Source organism: Neoarius graeffei, chromosome 10 (assembly GCF_027579695.1).
Source record: "Neoarius graeffei isolate fNeoGra1 chromosome 10, fNeoGra1.pri, whole genome shotgun sequence".
Classification (NCBI taxonomy): Eukaryota; Metazoa; Chordata; class Actinopteri; order Siluriformes; family Ariidae; genus Neoarius; species Neoarius graeffei.
This window is the reverse complement of record NC_083578.1, coordinates 81,568,309-81,593,453: the sequence shown is the minus strand read 5'-3', so window position 1 is coordinate 81,593,453 and position 25,145 is coordinate 81,568,309. Positions and strand designations below refer to the sequence as shown.

At 43.4% G+C, this 25,145-nt stretch overlaps 1 protein-coding gene across 1 annotated transcript in view; it reads right to left on the bottom strand.

Moving 5' to 3' along the window:
- The window catches only part of plxna3 (plexin A3), a 451,726-nt gene that overhangs the window by 406,044 nt on the left and 20,537 nt on the right, over positions 1-25,145 (bottom strand). Inside the window, exon 2 of the mRNA XM_060932405.1 lies at positions 14,816-16,102. Within this exon, the coding sequence (XP_060788388.1) occupies positions 14,816-16,003 (1,188 nt within the window). The 5' untranslated portion in view covers positions 16,004-16,102. The remainder of the gene's footprint in view (positions 1-14,815; positions 16,103-25,145) is intronic.

Genomic DNA, 25,145 nt, shown 5'->3' with positions numbered 1-25,145 from the left:
CAATCTTTTTCCATTCTTCAACAACGACCTCTTTTAGTGACTGGATGCTGGATGGAGAGTGATGCTCAACTTGTCTCTTCAGAATTCCCCAAAGAAAATAATTTCTTTACACCACAAAGGTGAAGGCTACAAGAAGATCAGCAAAGCTTTACTTATCAGTCAGAATACTGTAGCAAAAGTGGTACAAAAATTTAAGAAAGATGGAACTGCAACCATCTCACAGAGACGTCCAGGTTGTCCACGGAAGTTAACACCTCGACAGGAGCATCTTCTAATGAGAAGGTTGAAGAAAATCGGCATGCAAGTTCACTGCAGTTATCTAAAGAAGTAGAAAGCCAAACTGGGGTGACTATTTCCCGTGACACAATACGGCGTACACTGCAGAGGAATGGCATGCATGGATGCCGTCCATGAAAGAAGCCTCTCCGAAAGCCCAGGCACAAAAAAGCCCACCTAGAGTTTGCCAGGGCCCATGCTGACAAAGATGAAGACTACTGGGACTCTATACTCTGGAGTGATGAGACCAAGATAAATGTTTTTGGAACTGATGGCTTCAAAACTGTATGGCGTCGCAAAGGTGAGGAATACAAAGAAAAATGCCTGGTGCCTACAGTGAAACATGGTGGTGCCAGTGTCCTTATGTGGGGCTGCATGAGTGCTGCTGGTGTCGGGGAGCTGCATTTCATTGATGGCATCATGAATTCACAGACGTATTGCTCTATACTGAAAGAGAAGATGCTACCATCACTCCGTGCCCTTGGTCGTTGTGCACTTTTCCAACATGACTAAACACACATCTAAGGCCACTGTTGGATTTCTGAAGAACAGGGTGAAAGTGATTCAGTAGCCAAGTATGTCTCCTGATCTGAACCCAATCGAACACCTATGGGGAATTCTGAAGAGACAAGTTGAGCATCACTCTCCATCCAGCATCCAGTCACTAAAAGAGGTCATTGTTGAAGAATGGAAAAAGATTGATGTTGCAAAATGTCGCCAACTTGTTCATTCCATGCCTAGAAGACTTGGTGCGGTCATTAAAAATCATGGAGGCCATACAAAGTACTAGATGTAGTAGTTTTTGTTGTGGGGTGTACTCATTTTTGCACCACTCTAATTTGAGTAAAACTGAAAAATGTGTAATCTAAGTTTATATTATTAACCTTACTTTCACATGATAAGTTAAACAGATAGTATATTAAACTTTGTGTTTTCAACATTTTGGAAATTGTTTGTGTTCATTGAGATATTGTTTAAAATGTTACTTTTCAGAGGGGGTGTACTCATTTACGCTGAGCACTGTAGTTCATTTTCATCCAGTCCGTAATATTACTCCTTCGTTGTTTCCCTCTTCTCCGCTTACCCTCTACTTTGCCTTCTCAAAGCTGCCGTTGCATCTCATCTGCTCTTACGACGTGTCCAAAGTAGAGGTCTGCATGGGACAGAATTTTCAGTCCCGCTCCCGCCCGCTCCCGCAAAGAATTATGATTTTCAGTCCCGCTCCCGCCCGCGCCTGGCATATTTTGTCCCGCTCCCGCCCGCAAATCCCGCATGATGCAGACGTTCGCGTTATTTCTCACGAAAGTTCTTGTCATTGGCTTGGGGAATTAAACATGCTGAGCTTAGCTGAGCTCTTCACTGACCGATCCTTCACCTAGTGCACGTAGCGAGGGTGCGCGTTGCCAGGCGGCATGCGCAGCTGAGGCTTTACAGAGATACCCAACACACCTACCAAAATCTACAGTGGATATTAAGAATATTGTACATTGCACACAGCTTATATGTCACTCCTCACATTTACATTCTAGGAAATAGAAGTAGGCCTATAAGAAATTAATATAATTTAAAGACACAGCATGATGGTGCCCCGCCCCCTACTTTGAGTGGATTTGAGCATAAATATCTACAGCTCACGTTCAGGGGTGCGTTTCAAGCAATGTACTTCTTTTTAAAGCAGCACTTACTTCTGAAGCAGTGTGAGCTTCACTTGAGGAGCTCTGCTCTTCTGCCATGATCGGATATCTCAAACACGGAAGAGCGGAAAGGAATCGGAAACGTATGCGAGACTAGACCACATCCGCAAATTTAGGCATCTTAAAATGTTTTTATTAATGCCAAATAAAATATCCAGCACAAATTATATATGATAGACATAAATTAATAAATTATAAATTTTATTTTAAACATGTTTTTAGTTAGCGGGACTGCAGCTTATCACCTCTCCCGCCCACTCCCACATTGTGCACTCCCCCTCCCACCTGCGCCCGCAATGAGCTTTCAAAATTTGTCCCGCGACGCACTGCTTTGCGTCGGGTCCCGCGGGACTCCTGCGGGAGTGCAGAGCTCTAGTCCAAAGTATTGTATCTTCCTTTCCTTAATGTCACGCAAGAGCTTTCTCTTTCCTCCCACCACATCCAGGACTTCTTCGTTTGTCTTTCTTTCAGCGTATGAGATACGCATCATTCTTCTGTATGTCCACATTTCAAAAGCCTCCAACTAATCTGTAGTCTTCTTGTTTGTAGTCCACGTCTCTGATGCATACAGTAGAGTAGATAATATGTAGCATCTGAGCATCCTCTTTCGGAGAGCTAACTTTGCAACTCCTATCCTTCTTCTTATCTCACACTCACATCTGCCATCATCTGTTATGATCTGACCCAGGTAGGTAAACTCTTTCACTTGTCCTAATCCCTGCCCATCCACAGTTATCGTCACATCTGGTGTTCCATCTCTACTAATAGCCATTGTTTTTGTCTTCTTCACATTCATTCTCCAGCCATAGTGTTCACTCTTCTCTTTCGCTTTGTTGACAATTCCTTGCAGTTCCTCCTGTGACTCTGCAACCAGTGCAGTATCGTCTGCATATCTCAAATTATTCACATTTCTTCCACCAATATTGCAGCCTGGTAGAGCTTTTATCTCTCTGAAAATACTTTCAGTGTCGAGGTTGAACAATTTGGGAGACATCTTTGTCTTATACCTCTTTTTATTGGGAAGCTATCTGACAGACCATCGCTCACTTTGCGCCGTCAAGCGGACAGAGGAAGTCCGTGTGTGTGTGTGTGTGTGCATGCGCATGCGCAGGTTTACCTTTGACCGTGCACTGACAGTCACATCATTTTGTCGCTAAATGAACAGCTAATCACACCGAGCTGCTCGCTGACCGCCGATATATATTTATTAGTTTGGTCCTGCGTTTCCTTTCCTTTGTATATAACATAACGTCTTTTCTTCTCGCTTTCCGTTACTGTCGTCGGTCTTTGACGTTTCATTCGCACACTCACGTCCTCCATTTTTCTCTCCTGTTTCAAACTTGTATCCCACAATCAGGGCTTTGAACCAGAATTTTTTTCCTATTGGTTCATTCCGAACAGGAACGGAATTTTAACGTTTCCGGTTTTGGGTTCCACCATTAAATAGACGTTCCCGAACCGGTTAGAACAAAAAAATTTCATTCCCGGAACGGTTAATTACGTTCCCTGTCAGCTGTTTAACAAATGGCTATAAAATTATGTCTCCGTCTCATCCAGCTTAAGCCAAATGTAGGCTAATTCTATTACAACCTTCATTAAATAAGACAAGAAATAATTCAAAACAATTATTATTTCAAATGTTGGCGATTTGGATTCTCAGTATGTCTTCCCATCTACACAAACAGAAAAAGTGCCAAAAATGAAAGATAATTCGTTTAGTGCGTTACCAAAGGCTAGTCAGGCCCTATGCATTGATAGGCTAACAGAGGTGAACGTCATTTAATGTTCGCGAGCCTCTCATTAACGTGGACAAATATATTGATATCGTGTTTGAAATTGACGTTTTTGAATAACGATAGACTGCAATATTTACCTCTTATTTAAGATGTGGAGACGTGATAGTAGTCCACCCTCCCGCTCTCTCCATTCAGTCAGCGAACGTCACACAGGAAGTGAACCCCAGCGGGTCATAGAAACTTGCGCAGGAGAAGAATGACTTTTTTATTTGTAGGCTATGGAAACTTTGAGGAGCGAAATAAAAACCGGTATTAACTGGTTACCATTATTTTTAATAAGCGTTTCTGTTCCGGAACATAAAAAATAATAAAGTTTCTGGTTTCGTTTCTGTTCCATGTGAAATAGAAAAAGTTCCCGGTTTTCGTTTTCGTTCCTTGAACCGGTTCAAAGCCCTGCCCACAATGCCTTGCGTGAACGGGGAAAGCCCACCACGTCATGCATGACGTCGTACCTTGAATCGGGTCATGGTGAAGCAGAAAAAAATAGCGGGGAATTTCGGGCCACGTGGCCCTAAATTCATTAACTGTTCTGTTAAAAAAAAACGAATAAAATTGGAAGTCTGCGATTCGAATTCAGTCGCTTTCAGTCCACGAAACAAAAATAATTGGGTGTCGGGGAAAATTCTTTTTATGACCTGCACTTGAAAAATCTGAAAGGCGGTCTACCTTTAATATCATATTGTAATGCCACCTAGCCATAAATACTGGTGCTTTCCAAACTGTTAGTTTAGAAAACATATCAGAACTGAGCTTCAAGTGAGCATCTGTTTGCAATATTGCTCAATGAAGTAATATTACATTTCTCTGAGAAGTCGAGTATAACCAAAGCCAAAATTGCAAGGTCAGATCATGGCGTGCCTTTATATTTACTGAAAAGCGTCGCGCTGAATGGGATTTGTAGACAGTTAGATGTGGAAGGAATCCAGAAGCAAGCCTCAAGGCAAATAAATAATATAAAGTCATAACCACAGCTGTTATTCATCTTTTTTTTTTCTCTGGCAATTATATGAGGGGAAAAGAATATTTACCCTTTTCGTATCAGCAATGCTCTTCAGAGCTCCTCGGAGGTGTTTATGTGATGGAGAAACCCTCGACGCGAATGTTTAAAATGTCATACCACATTTCATGTTAGCGATCACTTTGCGCTAGAAGATAAGCCCGGCTTCCTCAATGTTTACCTTCGACAGATTTTCATTACGGATTGATTATATCAGATTAAGACATGTAATGATGTTAAACAGCCTCCCTCGTACACACACACACACACACACACACACTACTGATCAACCTGTGTGCATCAAATCATAATAAGGTCACAGAGTAGCAGATCCACAAATTGACCTTTCCCAAAAACAACCAAAGAAAAAACAACCAAAGAAACAGACTAAGCAAATTACTGACGGGGCACTGATTAAACGGGGTAGAGTCATACTGAGGCACGCTGTATGTTCAACCAAGCAAAAGTCTACCATTAAAGGAAGATTATAAATAGAATCAAGGCAAAGTACATCAACGCGCCAAACTTCCAACCAGGGTTGTCAAATCTGCGTGTTAAAAAAATACAGCCCAAGTAATAAAAAACACAGTTTTCCTGAATCGTCAGGAAACGGTCTATTATTATTATTATTATAATAGATTCACTGAGTTATTCATTTTGTATACCACTTATCGGAGGGGCGGCACGATGGTGTAGTGGTTAGCGCTGTCGCCTCACAGCAAGAAGGTCCGGGTTCGAGCCCCGTGGCCGGCGAGGGCCTTTCTGTGCGGAGTTTGCATGTTCTCCCCGTGTCCGCGTGGGTTTCCTCCGGGTGCTCCGGTTTCCCCCACAGTCCAAAGACATGCAGGTTAGGTTAACTGGTGACTCTAAATTGACCGTAGGTGTGAATGTGAAGGTGTGTGAATGGTTGTCTGTGTCTATGTGTCGGCCCTGTGATGACCTGGCGACTTGTCCAGGGTGTACCCCGCCTCTCACCCGTAGTCAGCTGGGATAGGCTCCAGCTTGCCTGCGACCCTGTAGAACAGGATAAAGCGGCTAGAGATAATGAGATGAGATGAGACTTATCAGGGGTGAGCTTGAGCCAATCCCAGCTGACACTGCTCTAGACCATACACCTACACTTTCAGAAACAAAGGAACCAAACTGTACTTCGCATTCTAGCTGGAGTGATGCGATGAATGGCAAATCTCCAGCAAATCGTATAACTGGGAAGGTTTCCTGGTACATCAGCAGTCCTTAAGGTTCTATTAAGTACTTTAAACTATTTTTAAAAGGTATGGTCTAGTGGTTAGCACTGTCATCTCACAGCAAGAAGGTTCTGGGTTCGAGCCCAGCAGCCAACAAGGGAGTGGAGTGTGTGGAGTTTGCATGTTCTCCCCGTGTCTGCGTGGGTTTCCTCCGGGTGCTCTGGTTTCTCCCACAGTCCGAAGACATGCAGCTTAGGTTAACTGGCTACTCTAAATTGCCCATTGATCAAGCTTTTCAAGTTTCAAGTTTTCAAGTTTCAAATTTATTATCCTTTAAAAAAGGAAATTAGGTGTGCAGCAGCTATTCAGAGAACATGAGTTAAGAAAACATATACCCTGTCCACACTAGGGATTTTGTACCGATACGAAACTACTTTCGTACTGCAACACCTGTCCACACTAGCAACTATACCGGTACTGTAGCGGTATAACTGTATCGGTACGAAACCCACAAATGTATGGGTTTCGTACGGGTACAGTATTGGCACTGTAGTGCTTCGCTGTAGTGTGGACAGATGAAGCGGCTCTGTATCGATACAAATATAATGCGCAAGCGCAAAGTCACACACCTCAATCGATGTCTTCGCTGAATAAAATAGTGAAGAACGGAGATTCGTTTGTTTCTTTCTTTCTCAACTGCCTCGCGCGTTTTGTACGATTCGACTGAATAAATGACCACCAGAAATACAGACTGTACACTGACAACAAAAAGCACACACACGTTGTTTCATCCGTACGGAAGCCGCGAGAGGCCCTTCATATAGTCCTTTTTTTTTATTCACCTTGTTATCCCGAGATAACGACATAATTAATTCAGGATCTCGAGAAAACAACACAACTAATTCGAGATCTCGAGAAAACAAAACCGTTATTTCGAGATCTCGAGAAAACAAAACAATTATTCCGTGATCTCGAGAAAACAAAACAATTATTTCATGATCTCGAGTAAACAGCTGAGAAATGATTTGTTCAGGTGCGCCAAGAGACTTGTGATACGCTGACTTTGGGGCTATTTCTCATTCTGTATAGACGCAACTTTGGTCATTAGAATGTCTGGAATAATCGATCACCTAATAAGGCAATATTTTGATCAGGGGTTGACACAGGGAGAGATTGCATTAAGTCTTTTAATAAGGGATCATTTCAAAATTAGTCCGCGCCACCTCCGCAGAAGACTGGCCCGGCTTCATCTCTACCGACGGAGATACAGTGATCCAGCTGAGATCATGAAATAATTGTTTTGTTTTCTCGAGATCTCGAAATAACGGATGCCATATATTCTCGGAAGGAAGTTACTCGGTAACCACGGAAACATTTCGCGCACGCGCATTTCAACTACCGTGAAAGAAAACCGCAAACATTTCTCGCTAGTTTGGACAGATGCACTAAACTGTACCGGTATACTTTGTATCGATACAGTTATACCACTTTCGTACCGGTATAAGTGTGAACACAGCAATAGACATGGACCACACAGACACATTCATAAATATATTTACACACAAACACATTACTCAAATATATATACCCACCAGCCCACCCCCCCACCCAACTCATAACTGTCACTGTTAGTTATTGCCACTAAACAATGACAATAACAATAACTACAAAAAAAAATAGGAGGAAAAAAAAATTAGGTGTCCCTTTTGCCTGGGCCCGCCCATCCTAAGTGTGACGCAACATGGGGGCCTGTTGCGAACTTAGTCTGGCAAGGCAAGCTATCTCCAGCTCTTCCGAGCTCCCGAAAAAATCGGGAGCCAATCAACTTTGAGCATCTCCAACGGCCCTGGGTAGAGGCGTGTTCAAGGCAGTGACGTAGTAGAACTGCGACCGGAAGCCATAGATTGTTTACAGAATCTATGCCGGAAGCGCTTCATTCACTAGAAACATTACGAACATGGAGCAGCGGCAAGCCTTTGACACAGCGGTAGATGCTGTATTGAAAGCATTCAACGGGAAGTTCTCATTGAAAGTGGAGCAAAGAGCAGCCTGTTACTCAAGCAGTTTCCGTCGCGTCACATACGTCAGAGGAAAGAGTGATGTGATTGGTTTAAGCTTCATCACAGCCTTTTCTGGCTTCGACCAGTAGCAAACTGAGGCATTTCAGGGAGGCGGGTCAACCACGCGCTTTGGGAAACGGTTGGGCTTAATATCTTTGCCAGACCAATGCTCGCGGAGCTTTGAAGTTGCGTTAGCCAGACTAGTGTCCCTTAATGAATTAAGGGTCCTAATAGCCACTAAAATAAAAGAATCTCTGGCACGCCTTGTCCTTACAGCAGGAATTCTAAAACGACGGCCTGAGGGGAGCAAACTAAATTCCCCAAAAAGTGGGTGGTCGGGATATTTTAGAATTTGTTCTGCCTTTCTCATGACCCGTTTTACATACACATCTTGCAGCTGGGTAAGATGAACCCCAACCACCTTTGCTGCCACATTAACTAGCTTTGATAACCTGCCCTTATTGGTCAGTGGCAGACCACCATACCACACAACAATACTAAAGGACAAAACAGATTCAATAAAACTTTGATAAAATAAAGTCATCAAGGTCCTACACACATTAAAAGACTTCATCTTCCTTAAAAAGAAAAGCTGCTGTTGGGCCTTTTTACACATAGCATCAGTGTTACTCTCAAATGACAATTTGTTGTCAATAATGGTTCCCAAGTATCTGTATTCTGTGACATCAACATTTTCATTTTGAATAACAGTATGTGTAAAAGATTTCTGAGACCTGCGGAAATCAACTATCATATCATAGCTTGGAGAGGGATGGGCTCCACCGAGTTTAAATGCCCTAGCCACACCAATGATGGACTGTTAAAATGTCACCAGTGGTGCCCCTACAGCCCTCGCTGGTTATGGGACGAAGAAGAAAGGTATGAAGGCAGGTTCTACCATAACAGAGGCCAGTTAAGTCCCATCTCCTTAAATTGCTGAATTGATTATTTTGATCATTCTATTAAGTTTTTCTAGTAGCATTTGGGGTCTTGGACATTCACAGTAAATTTTAGGACAGTAGTCCTGGTAACTAATTAATAAAAGCCTGGCATGACAGACATGCTACATGACAATAGAAACACATCGGTTTCTATCATCAAAACCTGACAGACAAACTAACGTCTCATCTCATCTCATCTCATCTCATTATCTCTAGCCGCTTTATCCTTCTACAGGGTCGCAGGCAAGCTGGAGCCTATCCCAGCTGACTATGGGCGAAAGGCGGGGTACACCCTGGACAAGTCGCCAGGTCATCACAGGGCTGACACATAGATACAGACAACCATTCACACTCACATTCACACCTACGGTCAATTTAGAGTCACCAGTTAACCTAACCTGCATGTCTTTGGACTGTGGGGGAAACCGGAGCACCCGGAGGAAACCCACGCGGACACGGGGAGAACATGCAAACTCCGCACAGAAAGGCCCTCGCCGGCCCCGGGGCTCAAACCCAGGACCTTCTTGCTGTGAGGCGACAGCGCTAACCACTACACCACCGTGCCACCCACAAACTAACGTCTACCATCATATTCTGACAGACACTCTAGATGACAAGAGCAACAAAACTGTTTCTTACATTATTAATCTGACAAATTTAGTAATAATATTAAATACCTCATCACTAGAACTAAATGATAAAATAAAATATTGAAATAAAATTTATTTTCAAAATTGAAATATCAACAATAATTGTCAGAACAGTGACGATAGACACGACTGGGTCACTTTCGCGGGGAAATAACACATTGAAACGGCCTGTCGGCTGAAAGGGTCGCAAGTGGCTCTGATTTATCTCAACTTACGATAGTTTTCCTCCAGAAAAATTTAAATATCAATGCCCAAATATATTCTCAATGTTTCTATCGTCAAAAATTTCTATCGTCAGGATAGCTGACTGAAAATCTTACCTTGATTTATTTGATGAAATCTAGCTGTCAGAACTCCAAGTCTTGCCCGGAAGTAAATGTCTGCTGTCACAAAAATCACGCGCAGTAGAATTTCCTCTTTGCGTCAGTCAACATGTGCGTGGCGAGGGCTTGAATTTTGCTATCGTCAGGTGCATTTGACTGACAGACTGACGATAGCATTTTTTAAAAATAACTGTGGGCTTCTCTCGTGAACGAAATAGTTTTTTCGCTGTTAATCTATTTCAACTCTATCTGTTGACACCCAAAAATGATAAAGCCTGCTTCCACACAATAACTACCAAAGATCCATAATGGCCGAGTCTGTCGTCAGGTCATCTGACAGAAATTCACTGACGATAGCAACAGGGATAATGAAAGTGATTTTTAAAATGGGAGTTATGTCTGTCAGATATGTCAAAGAAATAGAACTTTATTCTTTAAAAATCTTTTATTGATATACTCAGTGTATTTTTAAATGACGTGCTGTTTTAGAAGACCAAATACCATATTTTCAATCTTGAAAATATTACCTCGCTGAAAAAAGGACAAGAAAAATTTCTTATTTTGTGGGCAAGTGATTAATGGATCCAGTTACGGTAGAATCTGCCTGAAAGATGTCCTATTGATGAGAACACTCCAGGGACCAAGTACCTATATTTTTGAGGGCGTACTCACACTCGGAGATCCGTACCATGCACAAACGCATTTAAGGTTCTTTTATTTGTCATTTCAACCATATACAGTTGGTACATTACACAGTTAAAACGAAACAACATTTCTCTAGGAACATGGTGCGACATTAAACATCACAGGACTACAATCTACAACACACATGACTCCCAAAGTCCAGTTCGTTTAACTAGTGTGATCACCGTGTACTGCGCTCGGGTGTGGTTCTATTGGACCGCTTGGAAGAGGTGTACTTGGGCATGGTTCAGTTGGACTTGCGCACAGTATGATCACTAACCACATGGAACTTGAACACTATAGCATGCGATTTCCAATTCACTGGAGAATATTTGGGTCAATAACAGGCCTGGTTCTCACCTTACTGATGAACGTGAATTGTCGTCGGCAAGGAAAGCTGCATCGTGATGGCATAAGAGCATGTGAGACCGGAACATAAGGCACAAATATGAGTGCAGGCCAGCAGGGGAGTAGAGAGGCAGGACAATCGCTCTCAGGAGCAGTACAAGACAATCGTTCCTAATGTGAGTACGCTCTGAGGCTACATCCACACGACAACGACAACGAGATTTTTTTTTTAAATATCGCGTCCACATGGGCAACGGATCAGTAAAATATCAGGTTCATATGGCAACGCAACGCTTGCTGAAAACGATGCAATACACATGCCACACCTCTACGTGCGCTGTAAGACGGTCCCATCGGAGACACCAGAACAATAGAAGTAGACGCATGCGCATAACTGCGCATGCGCACAGTGACTATCCCTGTCACTGTCACACGTACACACTTTCTCACTCCCTATCCTATGGCTATAGAGATCTTGCAGTCACGTGACTGGAAAGTTAACAGCCGCCATCTTGTCGGCAAACAACACCGCTGAATACTGCTGCACTTGTGTACAGAATGGATCGATTTCAACCGACGGACTACACGGCTGATTTTTCTAATGAACAGATAACTAGATATATGGCTAAAATAAACGATCTACAGATTAGTGACCCTTATGGCTTACCGGACGGAGTTTTCACGACCGTGTCAGTGGATGTTGAACTGCTAGAGGTGGAATGCCCAGACGTGTATAATTACCTCATCAACTTTCCCTCGCTGTTCAGTGGTGAAGCACTGCGTGCTTATAAATCTCTGGACAGTTATCTTTACAGAAATTCAGGATTTGTCAGCCGCAGCATCTTGTAAACAAGAAAATAATCCTCATTGGACGGGTAAGTCACTTAAGTATTGAGTACTAATACTAGATATATCAGTAGTAGCTACCTAGTAGCACTGATCAGCCGATTATAGAATAGAATAAGGTAATTCCAGCTGTAATTCCAAATCGTCCGTCTTGTTTTCCATGGATCTGGCGTTGGAGAGTTAGAGGCTTAGCAGTGGAGATTTGAGTGGCTGTTTTCTGAGCTTAGTCAACAGGCCGGCTCTGCCTGTAGCCTCGCTTTTGCTTCCGCTCCCGACGCCGCCTCCTTCGCTTTGCTTCCGCAATACTGATAAATCATAATTCTTAGAATTATAGATGTGCTCGTCTATGTCATAGATATTGGTAATGATACACTTGACACTTCACAGCCAAAACGTGGAAAGGGAAAATGAGAGGGTGACTGACAAATGTTTAAAGGTCACTGTTTTTTATCACTGATTTCTTATAACAGTTAGGGTAACTGTCAGGGTCCCGTGGCAGCCTATGAAACTTTCTTCCCGATTTCTGACCTCTCCTGTTGTGGCATTTATATGCCATACAACTCTCCGGCATTGTGGCACGGTAATATTTGAAGATTTCGGCGAAAAATAACGAAAGTCAGTGTCGGTAAGACGGCGGAAATATGGCGTTTTACCGACAAGATGGCGTCTGTCTACAATCTGGAGCGGATGTGACGTCACATGCAAGTGCTCCATAGTCCCTTTAAATCACGTGCTCGTTTTTTGAATGGAGACGCGGAAAGAGGAATGAACGGGGGTAGATGGAAGCCGGTACGCCAACATTTTGACATCCTCCAGAATTCTTTAATGGTCCGGAATAAATTGAATGCTACACGTTGATGGATTACTTTGTTCTTCTACGCCCTTTTTGAGGAATGTATTGTCGGACTTAAACCAACATCTGAAGAGGTGAGATCGCTCCTTTTTTTTCCCTGTTTTTGCTGGCAGGATTGACTCTGCCCTAAGGGCTATTCTCTCACTCTCTCTCTCTCTCTCTCACTTTGCACCATTACACAATAAATATTCACAGTGAAAATATTTTGTAAGCGCGTTTCATGAACCAAGTTATAGGATTTGTTGACAACTCGCCTCGAGTTCGTTACACTTCTACCCGGCGTGAAGCACATGTGGTTGTGATGTCATCATAAACAAATCCGTTCTACTCATCCAGACGACTTTGCAACGGCTCCATTGCCAGATTTTTTCACTCTGGAACCCGTTCTCAAAAGATTTCGTTTTGGGGCACCCAAAACGCCAGTGCCGTGTGGACACCAGGCCAAAACGATAAACAATTTTATCAGATTCACCTGAATCTGTTGCTGTGTGGACAGGGCCTGAGAGTATGGCAACAAGAACCGAGTGAAATTTTCTTTCTCACTCAGTCTTCCATAACAGAAAAGTAAGAGATATTGTGCATTCCCAGACGACTGTGTTTAATGGAATACTACAAACCGCAAACCTCCACAAGATGTGTAAAACACGTGAGACCAGATATGATATCATTCACGAGGCGGCAAGTCCGTTGTTGTGAAAAGCCCAAGCTGAAACATTAGCTATTTTGCAACATGGCACCAATCAAGCTGCATCACATCTCTGTTGAGAGATTCCCTTCCTGTTTCTGAACATTTGTTTTGTTCAAGCGAAGGCTATTTATAACATTTGTGCTTATATCTCCTTTTTGTTTTGAGTTTGCTGCCGGCTGCTTTACATTGAGGCAGTATGAGTAGTTCTGTCGCAATATCACTACATTATTATCACCATGTTACCGCCAGCAACACTACAACCGATCACAACACGATAATCCGATGGTTCCGAATCCCACTGGAACCGTGGCAAAAGATGACCATAAATTTTACTAGGTTGCCAGGGGATAGATTAACGTTGTCTTTACCATCTTGGTCCCATTCGCGCATGAGACCGTTACAGCAGAATAGCGGAAAATATCCGATCTACATTCACTGGATACGAGAGACCGTGCGCTCTGATTGGCTACTCTACTATTAGGCTATCAGCTCATATACCGTGAGTAAAGAAAAACAAAATGGTGGAGCGTTTTGCTGAACCAACTGAGGACAAAATAAAAACTCGACTTGAAAAGTTTGAAGCTTAGTTTTTTCAATAAAACGTTTTCATTGATCGACTGTTGACGTAAATCTTGTCAAATTTGAATGTTTTACTATGCATGTATGCAATCTGGCACATGTCCGCTAAGCGGGAAATGATTTTGTCGGACGGTTTGTATAAAGTTTTTATTTACTGAATTTGCAAAAAATAAAAATAAGCATGCTCCGTTTCTCAAAATCCAGTGAATGTGGATAGAATAAAACAGTTATTCCACTCAATCTCGTTGTACCTGGCTTATCGCCAACTCGACGCTACGTGCCTCGTCGGCTATCGGCTCATGTACGACTCGATTTCGTGAAATAATTGTTAAATATACGCTTTTCAGTGCGTGACTGGGGTATAACATGAATCAAAATTAACCATTATAAAAGAACATTTTTAAAAAACCTGAGTTAGGGTTAAATTAAGCTATCAGTTACAAATAACTAGCAGTGTTATCAAAATGCTTTTTTTCCAACGAGATTATATCATTTTGGCTGAAAACAGTAGAGACAGTAACGAGTCAAACTCTGTCAATATTAAAGCATGCCATCAATACCCATCTTGTGACATTAGTCCTACATGGTTTTATCTGGGTTAAGAGCAAACCTTATAATACCAAGATCACAATACGTTCAAATATACAGGTGTCACAACCATTTTTTTTTTAAATAACAGAAAACTGGGTATTCAGGTATTTCAGTTTCCTACAAGAATGACTCAAACAAGCCAATAAAAATCAATGCTGCCTCCATTTTAAGGAGCATATTCTTGAATAGTTAATAACAAGGTTTCTGTGTTTTGATACCTGATGAAATAAAATTACTTTTACATCATAATTTACATGTCTGCACTTGTCAAACTAAATAGTAGGAGGAAAAGAAACACTCACCGTGTTGATGCAGGGGAGCTCCTTATTGAGCAGCCAAGGCAGAGAGAGCCTTCCCTCTCCACGATAGCAAGACTTGATCCTCTCACGCATGGCCAGGTTGATCTGATGAAGGGTGAACAGACACAGCACGGTCTCACGGGGTGGATTTGCCCGGTTCTTCTGGCCTTGTGAGAACACCACAAAGAGCACATCCTCATCCTCGGACAGCCCCAGAGCCTGAGCAAGTGCCTTGCCCGGACGGTGCTTGTATGCAGCCTGGACCAGGCGGTATTCCACCCCGTCTTTGGTGCAGCCGAGTGGGAACTCGACGTAAGAGTAGAACTCTGTGTCATTGGAGCACATGCGGACAATCTTGGAGGTGAAGAACTTCTCACCAGTGGCGTCCATTTGTGTGAGCTGTGTGTCTAGCTGCAGAGTCAGGAAGTAGATGTAGGTCCGACTGGCAAAGCCATAGACATAGTAGATGTCAAAGGCAGGATAGAGAGACAGTGTGTCTGATGGAATCTTGATTTGCGATGAGACAAATTCATCCTGGTACACCAAACTGAACATGCCGGCACTCTCCTCATCCTCCACAAGTTTGCGGCTGGACAATGTTGGAAAGTATTCAGACTTGCCGTCAATGGCAGCCCCAATGAACAAGCGTCCGTCTCCCTTCTTTCTCTTCTTCTTTGGATCATCGTCATCATCACCCACTACTACACCGGCCATGCCATCCGCCTCCCGAGCTCCTGAAAGGTAATGCTCCTTGCGCAAGTGAGGCTCACCCAGCTTGAACAAGTCACCCAGCCGCAGGAATTGGCACACTCCCTGCCAGATGGTGCCACAGGCTACCAGCCGATTGCTAGTATAGTCTATCAGCAGGAGCTTGTTGATGTTATCGGAAAGTTCCAGCTTGTGGGCGCATGCCCGGACACTCGGTGGTGGGTAGCACTTGCCGTTGTCCTCTATCGGACCAGTCTGGTGTGAACGTAGCTCGGTCAGGTTGTCAGAGAGCTTGTAGATGCGATTGATGGCTCCCACAAACACTTCACCTGTCTTGCGGTGGACGGTCAAGTGTGTTAAGCTCGTGTCCTTGACACGGAAGGCGTTTATTTCTGGAGGTTGTTCTGTGGGGGTCATCGGGAATGAGGAAACCATCCCAATGACAAATGCAGTGAAATATGTCAGCAACCACGAAAACATCATGGTTTCAAAGCTTTCTTCTGAAGAGGAGGGATGAGACGGAGCTCCTTCCCTCAAACTTTTCACAGATTTCCTTTTTGTAGCGGTTTCAGTAGTTCATGTCTAAAGCAGGAGACAAAAAGAGAATCATCTGGATTAGTTTCAAAACGGATTCTGAGGGGAAACAGCACTGGCTTATCTTTTAAAGTTTAATTACATTAAGCTAAGGGAGGGAACATTTTATAACTCTTATGTTCAAATTTTCCAGCACTTTTTCAGGAGTCCCACTCGATCGGTTTTGCCTGCGGCCCATTTTGGAGGCGATAATGCCTCGGAGCGGACAACTGGGTTTAGGGTAAGGGGGCCTTGAAGGGGTGGAAGTATTGATCGACTAGCTTCTGTTGATGCCAAGCCTCGTCATTCTCACTCCTCTAACTCAATGGATTGCTAATAAACCTTTTCAGGCATCACTACCACTAATCCACAGGACATTTGTTAATTAGGCTGCAACACTTGACCAGTCAGGAGGGAACACAATGACAAGGGTGAGGGCAAACAGACAGAAAGGAAGGGAGAGTTCAAACCATGCTCACTATACGGGATATTATATTAACAGCTTGGGATCAAACGCCTTGCATTTCAGCTCCATCACCAATCCCCCAAGTCACAGTGGCAGGAATGAATGTGCTCCTTCAAGCTATGCCTTTCTTCACCTCGACCTTTCACTCACTTGCTCTTTGTTTCTCACACTCTCTCACTCACTCCCTCTTTGTCTGTCTTTCTCATCTTTTTTCCTTCCGTCCCTCACCATCTTTGTCTTGGCTGTTTTCTCGCTCTCTCAGTAGGGAGGGTTAGGGAGGGTCAAGCTAAGCTCACACAGGAAGAATGAGCCTTTACTCAGACCTCAGATTCAGTGGTTTGAGGTTTCATAAGGACTTTCCGGCAGCTGGCAGCACCCCCTGAGCCAGCCTTCAATTTGTGCCGGCGAGACTCAAGCCCAGGCCTTTGCCAAGTCATTTGGTTTTAGTTCTAACTTTCCTTCAACGAGGTGATGTAAATCAAAGACGGCACGCTGGCAGCACGACTGAATTCCAGCCCTGCAAGATCCTATCAGAGGCTGCTCTCGCCACGGCTGGGCCTAAATTTGTTTTATCCACCCAGGCTTTATAAATAGTCTGAAGAAAAGAATGCCTGGATAATTCAACTTGATCCTATATGCTAACGTGAAAGGGAAGTATGAAAATTGCCCAGGCGCTAATCAGGATAATGGGCCACTGGCCTTTAGAGCACTAATGAACCCTAATTAATCCAAAAACAACACTCTTATGAGCTCACATTCCCGTAATTTCGACTGGCAAATAGTCCAGGAGAAATGATTCAGCACCAGTGCATGGGCAACCACATTTGGTTTTTCGAAGCTGGAGTTAATTGCCCATTGTAATCCAGTGACGGATTGTAACACGGTTCCTGAGGAGCGCAAGACGCTATTGAGCTGCAATCAAGGTGATTTGATTAGCACAGTGGTGGCACAGGCTGGTGCCAGGGGGAGAATGCCAATCGCCAAAATGTCGCTGCTTCGTTCCCAAGCTGACGGCTGCAGCGACAGGCAGAATTTAATGACTCAAACTCGCATTGTAAATTGTAGGTGTTTGTCTTTCACATCCTAATAAGACTATTAGCACCATTCTGTTTTTGCATCTAGTTTACATGAAGTTAATAAAAGTCACTTCCTGGGTGGTGCATATGTTTAATTAAGCCTAAAGTCTAACTAAAATAGCCCTAATTACTCAACTATTAAATCATTACACGTTTCCAAAACCCGAAGAAAAATGTTAAATGAATGTGATGAAACCATTTGTAAGAAACCAGTAGAAGACTTCACCACAGAAGTATTTGTATGAGGTTTTCTTGCCAAAAGCCCCCGTCCTCATGGTTTTTCAATCCAAAACAAGAAAGAATGCGATGCTGTGATCATCTGTTTTGCGTATCGCACCTGTTTTTCTGTACTAATTTGCACCCGGTGTATCCTTCCTTTAGTCAGTCGTCGCTCTACACCGCTTGATGAAATACCATCTCAATGAGATCAATCAATTGGAGGATAGAAATGACAGCGGACACTAAAGCCTAGCCCGCAAGTACTACGCTACATTAAAAGGCATTACGTATTATGTCTCAGATTGCAGAGCGAGAGTTGCATCCACAACGTTACATACGGTAAACGGACCAGTGCGTTGAAAAATCATGTGGAAGATTGAGGAAAGAAATATTATCATGGTTCACAAAAGGTTTGAAACCTGCCATATAAATCCATAAAAACGAGAAAGAAGTGGGCGAGGAAAAAAAAAAAACCTCAAGAGTGAGAGAGAAAGATCATCTAATCAAGGACTCCAAAACACTAGTCTCTTCACAGCACTTTTGTAATGAGGGTCAACAGCACTTGATTAGAACAAAGGAGGAGGAGGGCGAAAGAAAGAAATTGCTCTTCTTACGGGATTAGGAAGCAAGTCTCGCTTTCACACACTTGTGCACGCACACCTATTACAGCACTGGAGCCAAACACTACTTCGACAGAATTAAAGAAATTCAGACGGAGATTTAAATATGGCGATTTCCCATATTTGAAGCTTGGCTATTATGATGGATTTGTATGCTTCCGTCCAATTCGGTTAGAGCAACAGTGTTTCCAACAGCGATGGGCCTCTAATCTCACATGCGATGGCAGATGGAGACCCTGTCTTCCCAAACTCCAGATCTGAACGTGGCCAATTGTCTTCTCATGAGGACAACATGAGGATAACAGGAGGACAACATGCCCAACTCCATCCTCCAGGTGGCAGATCCTTCAAGTGGCACATTGCCACAGCTGGTATTTGAACCTGAAATCAGTGTAGCATGTACGGGAGTCCTTGGCACGTGTTCAGACGTATCCCTTTATGACCTTAACCGGAAACCTAGCGCTGTTTATTCTCGGTGCATTGAGTGTGCCGGCTCAATCACCCTTGAAGGTAAATCTGTAGTTTTTCCTTTAAATGTCCCTTCCATCAGCTGCAGTGAGAAAATGGGTACGTTTACAAAGATGCAAAGATTTCCACCAACCTGTATGAATTAATTCTAATCCTGAATAAACTGGATACTCTCCGTTTATATGGACGGTACATGTAAACCGACCCTAAGTTAGTTACGTGTAAGGAGGGAGTGAAATTTAGTGCCAACATTACCATAACAATGAGAGGCCTTTGAATCCAGGCAGTACATTCAGCTATTTTAATCACGCTAATTGTGGTTGTTAACGAGTTTTAAATTACTTTCATCTCAGCAAAATGTCATCCAAGTGTGATTTTTAAATGGACAGCAAGAAAGCGTTTGCACCCACAAACTCCTCTGGTGTTATCAACAGACAGTGACTACGTTTACATGCACATCCAAATCGAGCTGCTGTCGGTAATCGAGCTGAAGGTCCCAGCAGGGTGCCAGAGAAATCCAATCGTACATGCACACAACTGAAATCGGGCTATTGTGTGAGGTGCATTGTGCACCTGAGCCACAGGTGGCGCAACACGCCCCATCGTGTTGGTACACTTCCGGTTGTCGTCATGAAGAAGAGCTATTCAAGAGTATAAACAAAGTTATCAGTTCCGTGTTCTCCATTGCGCGTTTTTCTCCCGTCCATGAATTTTAATATATTCAACTCCTTAAGCTGAATGAGCATGAACTCTGTCTCCTCATTGCTCCAGAAGTGCACGTTTCTGCTTGCCTGTGGCAGTGGGGGCGTGGTCAAGCGCCGGTCTGTGACAGGAGGGCGGAGCCAGGGAAGGTGAGTGGCAGAATCACTACACCTGACGGTAATTAACCTGTGTTTGTGTGTCTTCCCAGTAACCGCGCCCTATTTAAGGAGGCAGAGGGAGAGCAGAGGGGAGAGCTCGTCCCGGGACTAGAACACAGTGTGTGTGTGTGTGTGTGTGTGTGTGTGTGTGTGTGTGTTTTTCTCTCAAGAATAAAAGTAGGCTGTTAAACTGAAAAGTCTGACAATAAAAAGCCTATTAGTACCAGAAGCTTTGTCCTGCCGTCCTCTGTGCTCCACCCACACTTCAGAGAGTTCTACATCGCCATTTTCTCTTCTTCGTTTGTTCCTCCTGACCTCTTCTGCTGCTCGCTACTACTGTTGTCATGCCGACCGAGGCTGTTGTGTTTCCCGCTTGTGGTCTCGTCACTCGTCACTTCCGGAAATAGCTCGACAACTAGCTCGATAGGGTATACATGCACAAAGTAGCTCGGCAGAAATCGCATAAACTAGGTCGTGCAGCTCGATTCCGAGAAATCAAGTTCGGTTCAATTTCAGCCGAATTAAGGCGTATACATGGCATTTTGAACTTCGATTTCAGTCGAGCAACGGCAGAAATTCGATTCTCTCTATGTGCATGTAAACGTAGTGAATGTTTGGGAATAACAAAAGAAATACGGGTCATCAAGGTTTTCATGTATGTTCTGCATTCTTGCTGAATGTCTTATGAATATTATGCTGTGTTCACACTTATACCAGTACGAAAGTGGTATAACTGTATCGAAACAAAGTATACCGGTACAGTTTAGTGCATCTGTCCACACTAGCGAGAAATGTTTGCGGTTTTCTTTCACGGTAGTTGAGGTTTCCATGGTTACCGAGTAACTTCCTTCCGAGAATATATGGCATCCGTTATTTCGAGATCTCGAGAAAACAAAACAATTATTTCATGATCTCAGCTGGATCACTGTATCTCCGTCGGTAGAGACGAAGCCGGGCCAGTCTTCTGCGGAGGTGCCGCGGACTAATTTTGAAATGATCCCTTATTAAAAGACTTAATGCAATCTCTCCCTGTGTCAACCCCTGATCAAAATATTGCCTTATTAGGTGATCGATTATTCCAGACATTCTAATGACCAAAGTTGCGTCTATACAGAATGAGAAATAGCCCCAAAGTCAGCATATCACAAGTCTCTTGGCGCACCTGAACAAACCATTTCTCAGCTGTTTACTCGAGATCATGAAATAATTGTTTTGTTTTCTCGAGATCTCGACATAACAGTTTTGTTTTCTCGAGATCTCGAATTAGTTGTGTTGTTTTCTCGAGATCCTGAATTAATTATGTCGTTATCTCCGGATAACAAGGTGAATAAAAAAAAAGGATGATATGAAGGGCCTCTCGCGGCTTCCGTAGTACGGATGAAACAACGTGTGTGTGCTTTTTGTTGTCAGTGTACAGTCTGTATTTCTGGTGGTCATTTATTCAGTCGAATCGTACAAAACGCGCGAGGCAGTTGAGAAAGAAACAAACGAATCTCCGTTCTTCACTATTTTATTCAGCGAAGACATCGATTGAGGTGTGTGACTTTGCGCATTATATTTGTATCGATACAGAGCCGCTTCATCTGTCCACACTACAGCGAAGCACTACAGTACCGATACTGTACCGGTACGAAACCCATACATTTGTGGGTTTTGTACCGATACAGTTATACCACTACAGTACCGGTATAGTTGCTAGTGTGGACAGGTGTTGCGGTACGAAAGTAGTTTCGTATCGGTACAAAATCCCTAGTGTGGATAGGGTATATGTTTTCTTAACTCATGTTCTCTGAATAGCTGCTGCACACCAAATTTCCTTTTTTAAAGGATAATAAATTTGAAACTTGAAAACTTGAAACTTGAAAAGCTTGATCAATGGGCAATTTAGAGTAGCCAGTTAACCTAAGCTGCATGTCTTCGGACTGTGGGAGAAACCAGAGCACCCGGAGGAAACCCACGCAGACACGGGGAGAACATGCAAACTCCACACACTCCACTCCCTTGTTGGCTGCTGGGCTCGAACCCAGAACCTTCTTGCTGTGAGATGACAGTGCTAACCACTACACCATACCTTTTAAAAATAGTTTAAAGTACTTAATAGAACCTTAAGGACTGCTGATGTACCAGGAAACCTTCCCAGTTATACGATTTGCTGGAGATTTGCCATTCATCGTATCACTCCAGCTAGAATGCGAAGTACAGTTTGGTTCCTTTGTTTCTGAAAGTGTAGGTGTATGGTCTAGAGCAGTGTCAGCTGGGATTGGCTCAAGCTCACCCCTGATAAGTCTCATCTCATCTCATTATCTCTAGCCACTTTATCCTGTCCTACAGGGTCGCAGGCAAGCTGGAGCCTATCCCAGCTGACTACGGGCGAAAGGCGGGGTACACCCTGGACAAGTCACCAGGTCATCACAGGGCTGACACATAGACACAGACAACCATTCACACTCACATTCACACCTACGGTCAATTTAGAGTCACCAGTTAACCTAACCTGCATGTCTTTGGACTGTGGGGGAAACCGGAGCACCCGGAGGAAACCCACGCGGACACGGGGAGAACATGCAAACTCCGCACAGAAAGGCCCTCGCCGGCCACGGGGCTCGAACCCGGACCTTCTTGCTGTGAGGCGACAGCGCTAACCACTACACCATCGTGCCGCCCCTCCGATAAGTGGTATACAAAATGAATAACTCAGTGAATCTATTATAATAATAATAATAATAATAGACAGTTTCCTGACGATTCAGGAAAACTGTGTTTTTTATTACTTGGGCTGTATTTTTTTAACACGCAGATTTGACAACCCTGGTTGGAAGTTTGGCGCGTTGATGTACTTTGCCTTGATTCTATTTATAATCTTCCTTTAATGGTAGACTTTTGCTTGGTTGAACATACAGCGTGCCTCAGTATGACTCTACCCCGTTTAATCAGTGCCCCGTCAGTAATTTGCTTAGTCTGTTTCTTTGGTTGGTTTTTCTTTGGTTGTTTTTGGGAAAGGTCAATTTATGGATCTGCTACTCTGTGACCTTATTATGATTTGATGCACACAGGTTGATCAGTAGTGTGTGTGTGTGTGTGTGTGTACGAGGGAGGCTGTTTAACATCATTACATGTCTTTTGTGATTATATGAAGGGCCTCTCTCGGCTTCCGTACAGATGAAACAACGTGTGTGTGCTTTTTGTTGTCAATGTACAGTCTGTATTTCTGGTGGTCATTTATTCAGTCGAATCGTATAAAACGCGTGAGGCAGTTGAGAAAGAAACAAACGAATCTCCGTTCTTCACTATTTTATTCAGCGAAGACATCGATTGAGGTGTGTGACTTTGCGCATTATATTTGTATCGATACAGAACCACTTCATCTGTCCACACTACAGCGAAGCGCTACAGTGCCGATACTGTACCGGTACGAAACCCATACATTTCTGGGTTTCGTACCGATACAGTTATACCGCTACAGTACCGGTATAGTTGCTAGTGTGGACAGGTGTTGCGGTACGAAAGTAGTTTCGTATCGGTACAAAATCCCTAGTGTGGATAGGGTATTAGACACCGAACTTTACTGAGGTCAACTCCTTTCCTGGACCTCACAATTATTTTAAATAGATTCATAACAGTGTTTTCTTCCTGGAACGCTTTAAAGCGATTAACCAGGGAACTTTGAAATCGCGGGGTTATGAAATGTCATCGTTATACCATACATTAAGACAAGATGTTCTAGATGAAAAAAACAACAACCGGACTTTAGCTTAAAAAACATGTTAAAGTTGTAACATCAGTCCGTTGGGCCATTTCCCCGGGCGTGGCCCGACTGGATTAGCCAGATATATGGATGAATGTATTAGGAGACGAAAACGAAGGTGGCGCTGCGTGACGTAGGATTCCGTACGTCTTCTTCATTCCATCCTGGATCCAAGACGTTTGGCCGAGTGGCTTAATCAAGTAACGCGAGAAAACTTTACTCTTGGTTTTTAAAAGCAGCGAATTGTGCAGTGAGCATTTTACAGAAGACTGTTTTGTCAAGGACTTGTATGAAAAAAAAAATCGCTGGGAAGAACCGAGACACGAGGCAGAAACGACAACTGGAGCCAGACACGATCTCGACTTTGTTTCACCACAAAACACCCACAGCATGACAGCATACCGTGTCACGCATCAAACGGATGGAAGATAACCAGGTGTATATTTTTATATATATTTTTTTTTAAATAAACAGGCAATAAACTAGCCATTACTTTATTCTGATTCCTTTTCTAATACTGCACTGGCATCATTTTTGTGGAGAAATGCAAACAAACTGACTGAGAAGTCACGCTAGACCATAATATTATACTATAGTCTAGTATAGCATGCACGCGGAAAATGACATCACGCATGATGGAGTTATGGCAGCCTCCCTGACAAAAAACAGTCCCGTCTATTTTCATCACTTTAGTGATTATATCGTTAAGAACAAATTCAACATGCAGCTTTTTTTTTTTTATAAAAGGACAGACTTTTAGCTCAATTTGTTTATTTGCGAGATATTTCCTTTAAAAGGAGTACAACACGCATGCACAGCATCTGAAACGGAAAGTAATCATACACAAAGGTTTACATGGCTATTATTCTTCGATTTCACAGATTATTAAAATGCTACCTGATCATTTGATTAGATAGAAGTTTCATCCTGGTTCGAGCTATTTATTTTATTCTGATTAAGGAGTATATGCGAATGTTTGATAGTCCAACTGACCCATCAGTCTGATTATTAACATACTGTTAGCATTCGTGTAAATGTATATAATAAAGAGCGCCATCTCTATAATAAAAATATGGACGATATGTTTATGGTTAGGGACGGCACGGTGGTGTAGTGGTTAGCGCTGTCGCCTCGCAGCAAGAAGGTCCGGGTTCGAGCCCCGGGGCCGGCGAGGGCCTTTCTGTGTGGAGTTTGCATGTTCTCCCCGTGTCCGCGTGGGTTTCCTCCGGGTGCTCCAGTTTCCCCCACAGTCCAAAGACATGCAGGTTAGGTTAACTGGTGGCTCTAAATTGACTGTAGGTGTGAATGTGAGTGTGAATGGTTGTCTGGTCTATGTGTCAGCCCTGTGATGACCTGGCGACTTGTCCAGGGTGTACCCCGCCTTTCGCCCGTAGTCAGCTGGGATAGGCTCCAGCTTGCCCGCGACCCTGTAGAACAGGATAAAGCGGCTAGAGATAATGAGATGAGATGAGATGTTTGTCCGTCCCGATGTTCTTGTCAACTCTGTTATAAAACCGCATAAAATCCACAGATACGCATGACACCTGCACCGAGTGATGTCACTTCCTCTGGCAGGAAACTTCAGAAAAACAGTGCGG